Raw genomic sequence first — 12,506 nt, forward strand, 5'->3', positions numbered from 1 at the left:
CAGTAACTTTAATTTTTCTACAATAGCCATACTATAATTTTATTAGTTTTACTGTAATTTCATTGTAGTTATAATGTAGATTTGTTAGTCTTACTGTAATTCTATTACAGTCTTACTGTAAATGTTTTACACAACTGAAACTGTAATAAATGAGGCTGTCAAAAACACTTTATTCACACCAATGTTCACTAAACCATTTTCAAAGCTGAAGTCTGATGTACAAAGTAATTTTGAAATTTAGCAGAAAATGACAACTTAAATAAAATATTCCACACTCATTTTTTTCTATTATAGCTTGTGTCTGTGTGTGATAGATGCACTGAGAGTTTCACTGAACAAGGCTTTAAGCTGATCACAAGCACGTTTGCAAGCACTCAAAGACACAGTAGCCCCCCCTCCCCCCTTATGCATCCTCTAAGGACGCCTTCCCTTCCTCCTCCACTCTTCAAATTTAACTGTACAGCACAGATCTCCCAGCAAAACACCACTTCAGTTTGATCTTCCAAATGAGCACCAACAAGTGAGTGGGATGCACATAAGAAAAAAACCCCGAGGAGGGTAATTCGCAGAGGGACTGAACAAATAGCCGAGGGAGACGGAGAGAAAAAGGAGGGAGGAGAGGAGAGCGTGGCAGATGACCGTGTCGAGGGGGGAAACGACATTGAAGGACAGTTGAATATTCGTCGTGAAGGGAAACCTGCAGCCCTGTTGCCGGAGTGTGTGGGATTGCTGTCAGAAGCATCGCGAAATCAGTCCGAGACACACACGCACACACACGTTTGCGTGGCTATCTTGTGGGGACTTTCCATTGACTTCCATTAATTTCTACAGCCTAAACCTTATCCTAACCCTACCTATTACATACCTAACCCTAACCCCATCCAGTGCAGTTCATTTGTGCATTAAAAGTTGTGCAGTTAATCCCCACAACGTAGTATGTGTCAGGAAAATGGTCATTTATTACACAAGGTATTACAAACGCACACACATACATACCTGAAAATTTGGGTCAAACAGTGAGCTGCAACAAGCTAACCATTTTGGAGCGTTTTGTTGCGGTGGATGGGGCAAAAGACCAACAGCACCATCTGTGATCCGATCCCATCACTTTGCATTACAGAGAAAGCCTCACCAACAGGCTAAACATCACAGCGGATCAGACAGTGCTGGTAGAAGCTGCGGGTTCCCCAGACCGCTGTCCTGGGGACGGATGTTCACACTGATAACTCAACTGCATAAGCAGATATTCTTTCCTATGTGGTGAGATGGAGGTAACGGAGGCTTTTACAGAAAATGTAGCTTTATATTACAAAAGAAAAGCTTGTACTGCTGTCCTCTTGTTTTTCTATGATCAGATTTTGATGGACGTCACAGTAGAATTTTTTATTTATTTATTTATTTTTTTGTATTTTTTTCTCTTAGGCTAACATGGAACCGTGCAGATCTATGAAGTGATTTCTGATACATTTGTTGAATTGAAAAATCTGAAAAGTGTGGCCTGCTGCTTATCTATTCAGCTCTCTTTACTGTAATACCCCTAAGTAAAGTCTAATTGTGTGTGTAATTCATGTAATCATATAGTAAGGCTTCTGTTGAAAGAAAATACATTTTTGGCCTACATCCAAACTGCTAGATGTGGTAGAAATCCTGGGCCAAACATAGTGGTGGCAGCATCATTCTTAGCAGCAACATCAGGCTTTTGAGGTGTGCCTTTCTCATTTTCTAAAAAAAAAAAAAAACCCACACATTCTGGTTGAATGAAAATAATTTTCATGCAAATAATTTTGGGTTTGAATTTGATATCAAATTATTTAAATCCAAGGAGACTTATGTGGTAGAATGGCCTAGTCAAATTTCAGACCTAAAAAGTCCTGAAGTGTCTATCGCGGCAAACTCTGAAACAACTTATTTATTTATTTATTTATTTCTGTATTTAGACTAATTAAATACTAGTCTAAATACAGGCTACTTCACGCTGGAGTAGTACTCCAGACTGAAAAAAAAAATCCTCTCTGTGCTTTTTATTATGCAACACATAGAAGCATGTAAATATTCACAAAAGTCTGGCTGTATCGACTGCTGAACTTTTAGGGCCACCATAAATAGACAAGTAGAGGTCAGAGGTCTTTGAAGGCCAAAAGAGAGAACTGCAATCAGACTTGTATGTGTCCCCCCACCTCCAAGACTAAGAGCACAAAATGACATTTGACAGCAGCCCCCCCGGTGGGTATCTTCATGTCAGCTTGAAAAAAATCCTCTCGGATGATTAGGAGGTCACATCAGGCCTCACTTCCACATGCGACCACTCCTGTTCCATCTGCACAAATCAAACCGTTTCTTGAGTTTGGCTGCAGGACAGAGAAGGAGTCATCGTCTTCAGCCAGGCACGCAGTCGTGTCTGCTTGTCGGTTTTTTTATCTGACGACCTTCAGGATTCGGGTTTGGGTTTTCATTTATATGATTTGTGCTATTTTATTTATTTTTTACAAATTTTTTTACTGCTCATCAAGACTCTGTATTTCTTTCTTCTCTGTTTACCTTCTATTGGACTCGAATTTCTGATTCTGGGCTTTATTTTCCTTTTCAGCGTCCCTAAGATGACTTCTAAACATGTTAGCTGTTTAACTTTTCAAATAAATTGGTAACACTTGTTATACATATATGCTGTTTATTTACAGTAACTACAAAATGTATAAATTCTGTCTTGCTAAAGTATTTGCCCCTCTGGAACTTGTTCACTCTGTGTCACATTGCAACCAGGACTTTGAATTTATGTTATTGGAATGGTTTTCAATTTTTTTTTACAAATTCATTTTAATAATTTGTATTCAAAATAAAATTCAGAGCAACATTCAGTAGTACTCCAGTTTGTAAAGAGAGTCCAGCTGAACTCTCAGAGGTTTGCAAACGTCAACATGAAATAACCTAAATTCTTTTGGTATGTACTGTGTGTACATTTGTCAACTAGAAAAGGGTTTTTCTTTCCAGACGTGACTCCACTTTTTTAAATAGGGCTTTTAATTTGCATAATTTGCAGTGCCTAACCTTTGGAATCTTCCCCTTTTTTCCATCTTTATCTTTCTCGTTTCTTCCCCACCCCTCCAGGCCCAGCCATGGGCTCCATACTCCCCCATGTAGTTCTGGGTCAGCCATAGGATCATCGGGTGGGTTCCTTGCCATCACAGCAGTGTGGTTGTACTCCGCCAGTCTAGCCAGCAGATGTTTCACCACCTCTGGACGAACCTCGGCGAGGTCGAACCTCTCGTACGGGTCAGCGCTGACGTTGAACAGCCACACCGACTTCCCCAGCCTGTTGCGCCGCTTCTCAAGCTTCTGCCAACGTTCCGGGCCGACTGGAAGAGCCTGCGGTGGTATCCAGTCTCCATCACCCACATTTCCTGTCAGAAGCTTCCAGTCACCCACCCTTAGCGCGGCTCTCACAGCTGTGTCCCAGATCCCGAAGCCATTGAGTTCCAGCGCCTTGTCGTAGGGCTCCCCGGGTTTCCTGGACACAGGGTCAATGTTTAAAAGGATTTCTGTGCGGGGGCAAGGCAAACCTTCGCTGATGCTAGCCCAGACATTATGGCCGTCCAGGTTGTGGTGGGATTGCAGGGTCCCTGCAAGCCAGAGTAATGTGGGATACCAGTCAGAAACATGGATTAGGGCTCTGCTTACGATCCCCTTCCTCTTCAAAAGGGGACTATGGACAAACCCCACCGCCCGAATGCCTCCTTCCCAATAGGTCCCCTTCCCTCCTCTCAGTGGCCAGTTGCTCCCGCCTGAGAGCGGCTGTCCGCCGTTATCGGATGAGTAGATCAAGACGGAGTTTTGATAGAGACCGCTAGTCTTCAGCTCTTTGACAAGCTCTGCAATCCCCTCGTCCAAGCAGCTAAGCATGGCTGCGTAGTGACGCCTTTGACGATTGCTCTGCGCGTCATAGTGGTGCAGAAAAAGGTCTGGTGCCTGCAGAGGAGTGTGCGCAGCCTGCAGCGACAGGTAGAGGAAGAGTGGCCTTTGGGAATTGTGGCTCTGCAAAATCTTCTTGACTCTGGATTGAAAAACAGAACTTTGTAAGATTCAACACCTTTCAAAGTATCTTTCTTTTGTTTACATTTTGTCATGTCAGAAAAACAAGCTTCAGTTTGTTCAGTGTGACATGCTGGGGGGACTATGTTTGGGAACACCTTGGGAAGTCTGGGTCTCCCTGCTTAGGTTCTCTCCCGACAGATAAGTGGAATTAACATAGGGTATTCATTTGTATATGTTCCCTCTATTCTTGCTATTCCTAACTAAAATCTTGCAGTGTTAGTTTTCTTCAGAAATGGAAAGAGTTTGGGACAACTGCCAAACTACCAAGACATACTGCAGAGAAGTAACCTAGACTCCATTGGTATCTCTAGAGGAGTTGCAGAGACCTGCTGCTCAGGTGGGGAAATACGTTTCCCATATTTCAACGATTTGTTGCTTTAACTAATCGTTGATTACTCAAAAAGGCATGGCCATAATAAAGACCTGTAAGTCGTAAGAGGTCCTATTGGTGAGCCAGATTACATGAAAAGTATATTAGCGCTGCACCTTCACCGGAACATACCGTCCCCGCCTTAAAACATGGTAGTAGCAGTATCATGCAGTGGTGATCTTAAAGAAGATGAAACCAGTTGCTATCAATCACTAGCAAAGATTTTAGAAACTATTAAACATTTTTGTCCCACTTAGCAATTTTGCACTATTTTTTGACACAAAATATCAACATCCTTTTTGTTACTTTCCTAAACTAATGGCCACCTTGTTCTTATTTAGACAAAAAAAATCACTTATTTTGTCTTTTGGCTCTTATTTTAGGAAGGTGATGATTTGTGGTTGTAATAGTAATAAGTTAAAAAAGTAAAGGTTTGGATGCTTTTGCATGACATTGTGTTAGAGACATGGATGCATGTTAGAGGCATCCATAACACAGTGGATGCTTTTGCATGACATTGTGCTATGCTTTGCTTCCTCTTTATGGATAATTTTGTTTATTCCTCGCCTTTCAATGTAGAGCAGCGTAGAGTAGTTCCCTCTCATCTCCCAGGCGGGTCTGTTCCCATCATGCAAGTCAAATCCACAAGCTTCAGCCCCATCGCAGCTCCGATAGGAGAAGTGGTCGCCACTGCCGGTCAGGGTTCCCAGGAAGCTCTGAAATCCGCGCCGTGTGGGCAGGCAGTTTGGCCTGGAGAATCCCAGGTGCCATTTCCCAACCATGTGCGTGGCGTATCCAGCCTCAGCCAGGCGCTCGGGCAGAGTGGGCATGTCTGGGGGCAAACAGAGCGGCTGACGCGGTCGGATGATCGAATGCTGTAGTCCAGTGTGAATTTGGTAACTGCAACCACCAGAAACACTACATTAGATTGTTTTAAACCAAGATAAAACTGCTTTTAAGGTGAGTTACTTACTAAACTAACTTACTTGTAAGTTAGTTTAGTCTTATTTCAAGTGTACTGAAATATTTACACTAGAAACTTGACCAAAAATACTAAGTAAGATTTTGTGCTTTTGCAGGCACTATTGTCCTTTCCCTGTTATGAGTAATATATATTGACAAAAAGCCTTCTGGTGCTAAGTTAAAAGTAATCAGATGATAACAAGTAGAAGCCTACCGTCCTGTCATGAGCTGACTGCGAGAAGGAGAGCAGATAGGCTGGACGTAATAATTTTCCAGCTTGACGCCCTCTGCTGCGAGCTGGTCCAGAGCAGGAGTGTGGATGTCAGAGCCGTGATAGCCAATGTCTCCGTAGCCCTGGTCGTCCACCATGATGAAGATCAGGTGAGGGGTCTTCGACTGTCCAATGCCTTCTGTGCTCACTTTGCCATCATGCTCACACAAGCAGCCAAGACCACTCAGTAAGATTACACCTGTCCAAAAGAGAAACACAGAGCAGAATGCCTTCCTCATGCTCTCAAATAGTCTGATATTCTCTCAGTGTTTTATGTTATTCAGCAAAGATAACTCCTGCTGTTAAATACATTTTAAATGACCTGTATATCCCGAAAGTTCATCCAGTATACTTCTTTGTGAATTCAGGACGAGCCAGAGGGGCTTTTATGGAGGCTGCTGCAGTGGGTGGTGCAAAACTGTCTTTGTGAGCTGAGAAGCTGGCAGAGGTCAATGTTTGGGAAAGGAAGACTTACTTTCTTTCATCAACTCGCAACATTCCTATGGAGGGTTTCAGGTGCCTCATAAGGATAAGTCTGGAAAGTAGAATTTTTGCTGTGGAAATCTACTTTACAGTACGCTGTAAACTGTGTGTAGATGTTCTGGCATTTAAAATCATAATAAAAATCCTATTATATTCGCAACAGTATGATAAATTGACAATAATCAGGACATTTTTTTTCAGATACAATGGCTTTTCAAAAACATAAGTCATGTCCTTTCACCCCCTTACATTACTTCTTGCAATTCCTCATTCCCCATAACAATTCAAGTACACGTTCTAAAAATAAAGCTGGTGAAGAGCCAGTCCAACTTTGACGAACAATCTCAATAGAAAAAAAAAAAAGTACGGTGCTAGAGATTTATGGTCTTTTCAGCTGTTTGCTCAGTTTCTGTTGCACTCGAAAAATGGCAGTTTGCAACGACGTAGGAGGTCAAGTTGAGATCAGGGAGACCAAAAAATATTTCTAGGCTACTTGTAGGACTGCCAGGCAAGCAAATCAGAATTCATATTTGACTGCCAAAGATCCACAAAGGACTGAGTTGTTCTGAGTAGCAAAAAAACATCTACAAATCTTATCATAGTCTGAATACAGCACAGAGGAATCTGTTCTGCACCATCAAAATTCAGCTTTAAAAGTCTGAAAAAAAACATTTGTTGGAGTTGAACAATAATAAAAAACAACAACAACAACAAAACAACAACAAAAAGGTCATTTTAAGCATAAAGGGGTGATATATGTAGCTACTATCTTCCTGACAGTAGGTTTTGGTGTCTTCATTTAGCATAAATCCGGATTAGTTGGTCCAGTAGCTGAAGCTAACAGCTAGCCATAGAAGAACCAAGATCAAAGTGGGCATCTAAGTCTTAAAACAACTCCTGTCTCAAAATGTCTCGTAAAAGCAAATGTTTTATTGACCTTTATACTATTTACACAGAGGTCACTAATTATTTACGCAAGAAAGAAAGCTAGAGGTGTTGCACTGCCACTGAGCTTCATGTGTGAATCACAGCATTGTGAAGATTAATGTCTGCCACAAAGGCACTGCACACGGCGAATGGCGAAGTATAAATATTTTTCACTCTTAGTTGTCTTAACATTACTAAAATCTGCTGAAAGGGGGTCCTCTGCTCTGAGGATTCATTCTCTTTTCTCTTTACTTACCTTTTCATTAGTTTTGCTGACTGGAAACACTACATATTCCATCCATGGCACATGTTGGTGTCAGGAACATAATTAATGGCACTGCTTTCTGCCTCCATTTCATGTATGAATTATTATTACATTTGGTGTAAATACCCTTTAAATGCAAACAGGATTAGTGGTTCAAATGAATGCTCACATAAATATCTATATGTCTAAGTCCTCTTTGGTCACGGCTAGTCTCAGACTAGCCTTTAGTTTCGGCTTCCAGAACAAATTAATCTGGATTTGGACAAAATAAAGATATCAATAGAGTTAGAGACTATGAGTGAGAAAAGTCCTTTAAACAAAATCTTCTTTAAAAATCCAAAAACTATCCCATTAAGTTATGTTTGAAATAAGGTTTATGTTTCCAGATTCACCACAAACCTACATCAGCAATGTCACCGTTTTTGTAGACTGTGAAGAGAAGATATTTTAACCATTTTTTCCAACAATCAAAATTGTTAGAGTAACAACTAACAATTTTCACTGGGTCTTTCTTTCATTGTATTCAGGGCTGCCATTCCCACTAAAGAGACACATTTAACATGCCCAATTTAGCTTCCCGCACTGCACATTTCAAATTATTGCCCACATCCATAATGAAAATCAAATAATCTCTGTCATTTACCTTTTTTTTTTTACCTTGTGGCTTTGTTCTACAAAATTAATAGAGTTACCTGATCAGAACTGCCGCCTACACTGTATGGGTCACTGAAACCTATCAGGAGAACATCAGGCATTGTGATGGGAATATGCATCGACCACTGGGCTCTTAGCCCTCACCTCACCGCCATCTTCTTCCCATTATGCTCAGAAGAAATCAATGCCTCGGATGCGAGTCCATTTCCTTCGCTGGAGAAGCAAGCAAACTCGTGTTGCCTAGCCCTGTGGGAAATTTCACAGGCCTTTTCTCCCCAAAGTGCGAGTGGGAGATCGGGAAAGGCGACGATACGTAAGACTGGGAGATGGTGGGAAATGAGAGCAAACAAGAGAGGAATACAGGGCATTAGAGGCGCGACAAAAACAAGATGAAAGCTGGAAATGCGGACATATTAGGGATCAGAAAAGATTTACTGTTCATGACAAGTGAATGCAACGTAAAAAAAAAAAAAAAAAAGACACAAACACCCATACAGCAAGGATGGATGTTGGGGTTTCGGGGTTTAGCCATCAGTGTACCTAAGGGAAATGTAGGGAGACATGAACCACCAGGAGAGTGCAGGATTGGCGAGTGTTAAAAATGGAAAGTGACAAAAGTCTTCTTGAGGTGTACACCAAGGGATTGTACTTTTTCAACAACTGCCTGAGCTGAGAAATTAGAAAAAAATATACATGGTCGTCTCTGTGTTTTCTGTTCTGTGGAGTCAGGTTTTTAAAGCTCATAGTGATGATCGATTGTGCCAGAGATAAAGCATTTCATTTTTCTACTTTTAAAGCACCTTTCAGATCGGTCAAATAAAAAAAAGAATAACGGCAGACTCGTAAAAGTTTTTGTTCTTCTGGATCACAGCACAGAGGGGGCCTTCATTTTATGAATTCAAGATCAACAGCAGTGTGTGTTTGTAGGTTTGTGTTTGTTTGTGGGTTTTCGTAAAGCCAGCACGGAAGAGTGGAAGTGTGTGATTTATTCATGACAACGAATGAATGAGTCACTCAGAGGCTGCAGTAAAGGTGAGCAAGGACGTTTGTGCCTTTTTGTGACTGGACTGGAGCTTCTTTTTTTTAGCCAAATTCCAACATGAGAGGGATTTTTGGAGTCTTAGTGAATCCTACATTCACTGTAAGCTGATCCTTAATACAGAGAAGAACAGTAGTCAGTAAACGCAGCAAAAGCAATATCGTCTTATGGATAGTTACAGGTTACATTGCCTTTCAGTAGTACTTATATCCATTGAATATTTTACATTGGTCACATTAAAACCACAATCTTGGTGGGTTTTATTATTTCAGCAAATAAAAATCTACAGAGTTATATTCGTTTGTTTTCCCAAGTTGCCTCTAACATGTCTTTATTTCTTTTTTCCTCCTTCTTACCCACAACATGGTGGCGCCACCGCCATGTTTCGCTACGACAGTGGGGTGTTCAGAATGATGTGCAGCCTTATTTTCCCCTCACACATAGTTGTTGTTTTTTTTTGTTGCCAGTAACAAAAGAGGAATCTTCTGCATGTTTGCTGTGTCCTCTCTAAAAGGCTCATGTAACTTTTCACAACTTTCTGCATGGGTCTTCCTAACTCTTTCATTAAGGCCAGATTTGTGGAGTGGACATTGAGTATTAGCTACTCCCACCTGAGTTGTGGGTATGTGCAGCTCCTCCAGAGTTACATCTCAGTTGTTTCTCTGATTAATGTTCTCCTCCCCTGCCCGGCCAGTTTAGTTCATGTTTCTTTTCTGATGCTCTCCAACAAACCTCAAAGAGTATCTGAAACCTCTGATATAACTGTCAGCAGGTTTAATTTTGCTTAAAATTGCTTGAAATTAAATTGTACTTAAATTTCTGCTCCCGCCATTTTTATATATTGTGTAATCTAAGACTTACTGATGGTCGAGGTCAAATTTGTCTTCTCTCAGACGGACAGCAGAGCCTGACGGATCGCATAGACACCCATCAGACTTGGAGGTGACACTGACAGAGACCTTAGCCCGGCTTCTCCTCAAATACTTGAGGATCATCTTCCAACCAGCAGAAACTCTATCCACTCCTTATTCTCCTCGCTTCACTCTGTGATGGATTGACAGAGATGAGGCCGAGTGGGTGAGGGGACCGCTCACGCCGTAGTGGCCACTGCTAAACTTTGCAGAAACTTTTTCTCCCACTTTGTCACAGCGGCTTCACGGTCAGGTTATTTCATCTCACCAGACGTCTCCCGTCAGCGGCATCATGCTGGCTTAGATGCAATAAAAACAACGTCATGAATCGCAAGTGCTTGTGTATTTTTATTTTTTTTTTTACCGATAGTGGAGAGACACCAAGGGGATTTCACAAGTACTGCAAGCACTTGTGTTAACCAAAACCAAAACATTTGGCTTTTGTTAACTGAAACCAAAACACCTGTTTTTGTTAAAATTACAAAATTTGAACAAAACCATGAAAATATTATTTTGTTTCACAGTATAGCATGATGTCCAGCTAATACTTTATTTTGTCTGACCAACTGAGTTTGGGTTGCTTTCTAATCTAGCTGCTGCTCTAATCCTCACATATCAAATTAAATTGTGATTTTCCTTCTACTTCACAATCACCACATTCTGTTGGCCTATAACATTTAATTTTCTTAAAGTACATTGAAATTTGAGTGTTGGAAGTTTAAACCATATTTCACAAAGCAATGTACTCTGGTGTGTTCTAATTCAAAAGCTTACATTTAGAGTTAGAACCCTGAGTACAGATTCAGTTTGACTTCAAGGCATGAATGAGTTGTTTATAAGTCAAATATTTTCTTGTTACAAAAAAAACACTTGCATGCTATTAGTTCAATCAGTGAGTACACACTAAAAAATGCTGGGTTTAAAAGAATCCAACCTGTTTCCCAGAGCTGGATCGAATTTGAACAAACGCAACGCTGGGTAGTTTGTCCCAGAATATTATTGGGTTATAGAAACTACCCAGAGGTTGGGTTAGATTGACGATTGCTTAAAGCTAAAATGACGCAAAAATGTGTTGAAACTCAAAACCCAGGACAAGGGTTATTATACCACAGTATTTAGTTTTTTTTAGTTTTTTTTTTAATTCTTTCTCCTTTTCTCCTTGTGAAGTCTCTTAATACGCCAACTCATCAGCTACAAATGGTAAATACACTAAATCAATTGCCTATTTTTAAATAACCTTTTTCTTACCTGAGTGGAAATACCTTTGTCACTCTTCATCCCCAGATTACAGTTTCACTAACAATGTGAGGCATCTCTGGACTGTTTGCAACCGTTTCCCCCCCTCCAACCCTTGCCCTCATACTGACTTTTCTTTTATTTGACGTTTCCAGTTTGCCTCCCTGTCATGTGTTGAACTCGTGACCCCGGTTTGTGTCCAGATTGACCTGCATCCCTCCCAGGACTCCCACTGCCCAGGGAGCGAAATGTTCATGTAGCACCTGCTGCTTGAGACAAACACTGAGCCAGGTGGCCGCCGAAAACCTGTGTATGCTGCCACCGGTGAGTCAGGCGGACATGCTTGCATGCTCATCTGAGTTCACACACAAAAACAACAATTGGGACCATCTGTCTGAGAAATATGTTGCACAAGAGATGGCTCTGAACAAGCCCAGATTGGTCGAAGGCAAAACCAGGTCATGGTTTTTCTTCAGTGTGTCACAATCTTTGGGTGTTTGCACGTTGGTTCTCAATTTAGGTCCTTTTTTTTTTTTTTTACTGGTGTGTCTCGGTATTGGTTAATTTATTTGTGTTGAAAAGTAGTTGTCCTTTTTTGTGTGTTATTGTTTGGACTCTGATATCAGTATCAACCCTTAGTTTTTGATTAGTTTGATCTTCTGTTTCCTCTGTTTCAGTTTCTTATGTGTCCATTATTTCACCTTTCTTAGTACCAAGCTTAGCGTCTTCTGCAGTTCTACTTTATTCATTGATTATACTCACTTGATCCCACAATCACATCTCCACAGGATATAGGCTTCTTGGTTTCATTCATTTACTGCTGGATTCTTCTATTAGTTCCTTCTCTCATGTTCTGTAAGTTTATTCAGTTTCATCACTAAATTCAATTCCTATCATGCGTCTGCCTCTGTCCTGCTCTCATTTGGGTTGAAACATGACATTAATTCAGCTGTGCTGCACCTGAAATGATTATTTCAACCTCCCATTTGAGGGTTTATGACTAATAAGCTGTTGAAATCAGGGTAAGCAGTCGAATGTATTTACTAATGATCTGTGGCCATGACAGGAAACCTCTCATGTAGCTCCACAGTATCGTCTTTGCTGTCATAATCACACCAGTAAAAACCCTTTGGGACATTGAAGATTCAGTAAATTAATAACTCACTTAAGGAGAAAGAAAAGCTACACACAATACTGTGGGAAGCTTATTTGGATTTCATGTATGCTAATGAATGAAGCTCACATTTTTGAGGACTTGAAACTGAACAGTACTGGTTTTTTTACAAGCTGAACTTCCT

General features: G+C 40.9%; 1 protein-coding gene across 1 annotated transcript; it reads right to left on the reverse strand.

Moving 5' to 3' along the window:
- Positions 1–2,837: 2,837 nt before the first annotated feature.
- On the reverse strand, positions 2,838–6,169 carry LOC102221593 (arylsulfatase I-like). Its single transcript, XM_014472046.2, has 3 exons — positions 5,637–6,169; positions 5,027–5,359; positions 2,838–4,048 (listed from the first exon to the last, which is right to left on the reverse strand). Exons 1-3 carry the CDS (start codon positions 5,930–5,932, stop codon positions 2,965–2,967), a joined length of 1,713 nt encoding a protein of 570 aa, XP_014327532.1. The 5' UTR covers positions 5,933–6,169; the 3' UTR covers positions 2,838–2,964.
- Between the last annotated feature and the right edge of the window lie 6,337 nt (positions 6,170–12,506).

The sequence above is a fragment of the Xiphophorus maculatus genome, chromosome 22, assembly GCF_002775205.1.
Source record: "Xiphophorus maculatus strain JP 163 A chromosome 22, X_maculatus-5.0-male, whole genome shotgun sequence".
Taxonomy (NCBI): Eukaryota; Metazoa; Chordata; class Actinopteri; order Cyprinodontiformes; family Poeciliidae; genus Xiphophorus; species Xiphophorus maculatus.